Below are 3,501 nucleotides of genomic sequence, written 5' to 3'. Positions count from 1 at the left end.
TGAAGGAAGTGTGGGCCATGGGATCGACGCGAGGAAAGTAGGCACGAAACACAAAACTTTGCTTAACCATCCGGATGTGTCTGAGTTTACTTTTCAACATTTTGGTTTACTTTATATGTTTTTTGTTTTTCCCCTTTGGACAACCAAACGCTCGCGTGCACTTGGATAGAGCGTTCCAATCGTGCTCGCATCTCGGGGTTGACTTTTTAACCGTCGTTCCTCCCCTCCCACCCACCATCCCGTCGCTTGGGTTCGTTTAAAACCCCTTGTTACTTAGTCATGTGGCAAGCTGAGTTTTAACTCTACACGCGAGAGAGAGAGAGAGAGAGAGAGAGAGAGAGCCGCATTCCAGGACCCAGGAGCTTTTATTTGCTGATTGTCAATGACTATACTGTGGAAGTGAGAGGGAGGTGCCAGCGATGGAGGAGCGGAGGGGAATCACAGATGTTTAGCAAGCAGGAAGCTTTCCTGAGTAGCGCCCTCTCATCGTTTACGCAGGCCAATCAGCGCAGCGTCCTCTCTTGGAACTCTCTCCTCGCAGCTTATGGTCGTCATGGACTACAGGGACTTTTTGTCCTCCACCTTTTTCAGGACATGCAGCAACAAGGCGTTCTGCCCAACAGAGTCTCTTTCATCCTCACCCTGTCGTCCCTTGTTAGCCATCCATCCCACGCTATTTATGGCAAGCGCATCCATGCTTGCACTCAAACCTGCTCATTTCGCTCTCATGTCATTTTGGGTACCTCTCTGTTTAACATGTATGGGCGTTGCGGCAGCTTGGAAGCTGCATGGAATGTCTTTAATGAAATACCCACGAAGGACATCAGCGCATGGAATGCCATGTTATCAGTGTATGCAGATCGTGGCCTCTCTGAAAAAACCATTCACCTTTTCGTGGCATTGCTCAATGAAGGGCCAATGGTTCCAAATAACGTTACCTACATTAATGTGCTTGGGGCATGCGCTTTTCAAGCTGACCTTAGTATGGGCAGACTTGTACATAGTTTTATTGCAGAGAGTATGCTGGAAGCTGATGTTGTGGCGGCCACTTCCATATTAAACATGTATGGTAAATGTGGTTCCCCTGAAGATGCTTGGGAAGTTTTCTCTGCAATGGATGTACGCAATGTGATCACATGGAATACCATGATTTCTCATCTTTCTCAGCAAAACCAAAGTGATAGAGCTTTAGAAATTTATCATAAAATGCAAAGTGAAGGAATCCTGCATGATAATACCACTTTGGTCAGTATATTTGCCGGTTGCACCTCTGAAGAAAAGCTTGCTGAAGGTGAGCGGATTCTTGCCTGCATCTTTAGGTCTACTTTGAAGTTGGATGTCTCTGTCGGCAATGCTGTCCTCAACATGTATGGAAAGTGTGGCAGATTAGCAAGGATCTCTGTGATATTGAATGTAATGCAAGGAAAAAATGTATGCACATGGACCACTATAATTACAGCTTACACACAGAGCAATTATTGCGAGTTGGCCCTGGAGTATTATCATTGGATGCTTCAAGCTGGGGTACACCCAAATCAGGTGACTTTCATCAGTGTGCTCGATGCTTGTGCTAGCTCGGGAAACTTTGAACAAGGAAAACTAGTACATGCTCAAATTATTGACAATGGATGTGATGGTGAACATGCCATTCAAAACGGTCTAATATGTATGTATGGCAAGTGTTGCAGTTTGCAAGATGCTCGATACATTTTTTATAAGATGCCAAAACCAGATGTTTTTTCATGGAATTCTATAATTTCGGCAAGCAGTTGCCACGAAGATGGTGTTAATGCATTTGGGCTGTTTACTCAAATGTCAACCAGATCCATTTCACCGAACTTGTTCACATTTGTGAGCATGTGTGATGTGTGTGCAAGTCATTTTGCTATAGATGAAGGAAAACATATTCATGCTATGGTTATTGAATGTTGCGAGGTAGAGGTAATTGTCAGCACAGCTCTAATTAACATGTATAGCAAGTTTAGCATGCTACAGGATGCACAAAAGGCTTTCGATATGATTCTTGAACACAATGTCATTTCTTGGACTGCCTTAATAACCGCATATGCTCGGCACAGGCAGGGAAAAGAGGCATTACAATTGTATAAAAAGATGCAATTGAAAGGAATTAAGCCCAACAACGTCACCTTCACCAGTGTTCTTGCTTCAGTTTCTTCGGCAGAAACTGCATCAGAAGCCCAACAGGTGTGCCACCTCTCTTTGAATTCGGGTTTGGGCTCTGATGTCACCGTTGGTAACACTATCATCACCATGTATGGTAAATGTGGCAATATGAAGTGTGCGCGTATGGCATTTGACAAAATGGAAGAGAGAGATATTGTCTCGTGGAATGCTATGGTAGCAGCGTATGCCCATCATTGTAGCCTCCAAGATGTTTATTTGTTTTTCGACCAGATGATTTGGGAAGGAATTACACCGGATGGTGTCACTTTTCTTAGTGTTATTCATGCATGTTCTAGGCAGCTGGCTTTATTCGAGGGCAAGCAACTTCACTGCCGTATGCTAGAGTCAGGTCTTTTGAAAGATTCTAAGGTGGCAACGGCCATGATGAGCTTTTATGGCAAGTGTGGCAGTGTTAACGATGCTTTGATTGTTTTTAATAATATGCATCAACATGATGTTGTATCTTGGACTGCCGCTATCTTAGCATATGCTCAAAATGGGCAAGCGAAAGAGGCGATGCAAGTTTTCAACCAAATGCAACAAGATGGAGTGACTCCAAATGAAATTACATTTTCCAATGTCATCAATGCATGTAGTCATGCTGGTTTGTTTCATCATGGTATTGAGTGCTTTACTTCTATGGTGAAGACTTACAACATCTCACCAGAGGTGAATCATTACGTTTCAATTATTGACCTCTTGGGAAGAGCTGGGCAGATTCATCAGGCAGACAATCTGATTGGTGATATGCCCTTCCAGCCCAACACGGTGCCATATCTTTCACTGCTTGGTGCATGCCGAGAACCATTAGATGTTTTGCAAGGAGAGCAAGTGGCAGAGGAAGCCATGGAATTGAATTCCAGCATGACAGGCCCTTATGTTGTTCTTTCAAACATTCATGCCACTCTTTGTACTGGAGCGGGATGCTAGCAAGCTTTGAACGAGAGCTAGCTGAGCAGTAAGTGTGTTTAGGGACTTTGCTGCTGCTAAAGTGCATCTCCCATTGGACCATTGGCTGATTGTTTTTTCCACTCTTATTGTTTCACTAACCCTAAATGGACCTTCTACCCTTTCTTGTGCAACCCCAAATGAAAAGTTTTCTAAGGAAGAATCAACCAGCTACCTGGCTCACCTATGAACATCTGTGGGATGAACCACCCATTGTAGCCACCATTTGACAGCATGCTCTAGCTAGGCCAACCATTGAGGACATAGACATGCACCCATAAGACCGAGTGTCCCATACCACCGAAATTGAGGTTACCCAGCGCAACCATAGCCTCACGGACTGTTGACTTGAATGTCGTCATCGGTGAT

At 44.2% G+C, this 3,501-nt stretch overlaps 1 protein-coding gene across 1 annotated transcript; it reads left to right on the top strand.

Moving 5' to 3' along the window:
• The first annotated feature begins 306 nt into the window (after window positions 1–306).
• Window positions 307–3,299, top strand: LOC147448636 (pentatricopeptide repeat-containing protein At3g53360, mitochondrial-like). The gene has a single exon (XM_086521187.1). It carries the CDS (start codon window positions 445–447, stop codon window positions 3,112–3,114), a length of 2,670 nt encoding a protein of 889 aa, XP_086377313.1. The 5' UTR covers window positions 307–444; the 3' UTR covers window positions 3,115–3,299.
• The last annotated feature ends 202 nt before the right edge of the window (window positions 3,300–3,501 follow it).

The sequence above is a fragment of the Adiantum capillus-veneris genome, chromosome 10 (assembly GCF_014529385.1).
Source record: "Adiantum capillus-veneris isolate H3 chromosome 10, ASM1452938v2, whole genome shotgun sequence".
In the NCBI taxonomy this organism is placed as follows: Eukaryota; Viridiplantae; Streptophyta; class Polypodiopsida; order Polypodiales; family Pteridaceae; genus Adiantum; species Adiantum capillus-veneris.
This window is presented reverse-complemented; position numbering and strand designations above follow the sequence as displayed.

Bases quoted from the DNA above. Each gene is read 5' to 3' on its own strand.
- LOC147448636 (XM_086521187.1), top strand. From the start codon at position 445: ATGTTTAGCAAGCAGGAAGCTTTCCTGAGTAGCGCCCTCTCATCGTTT.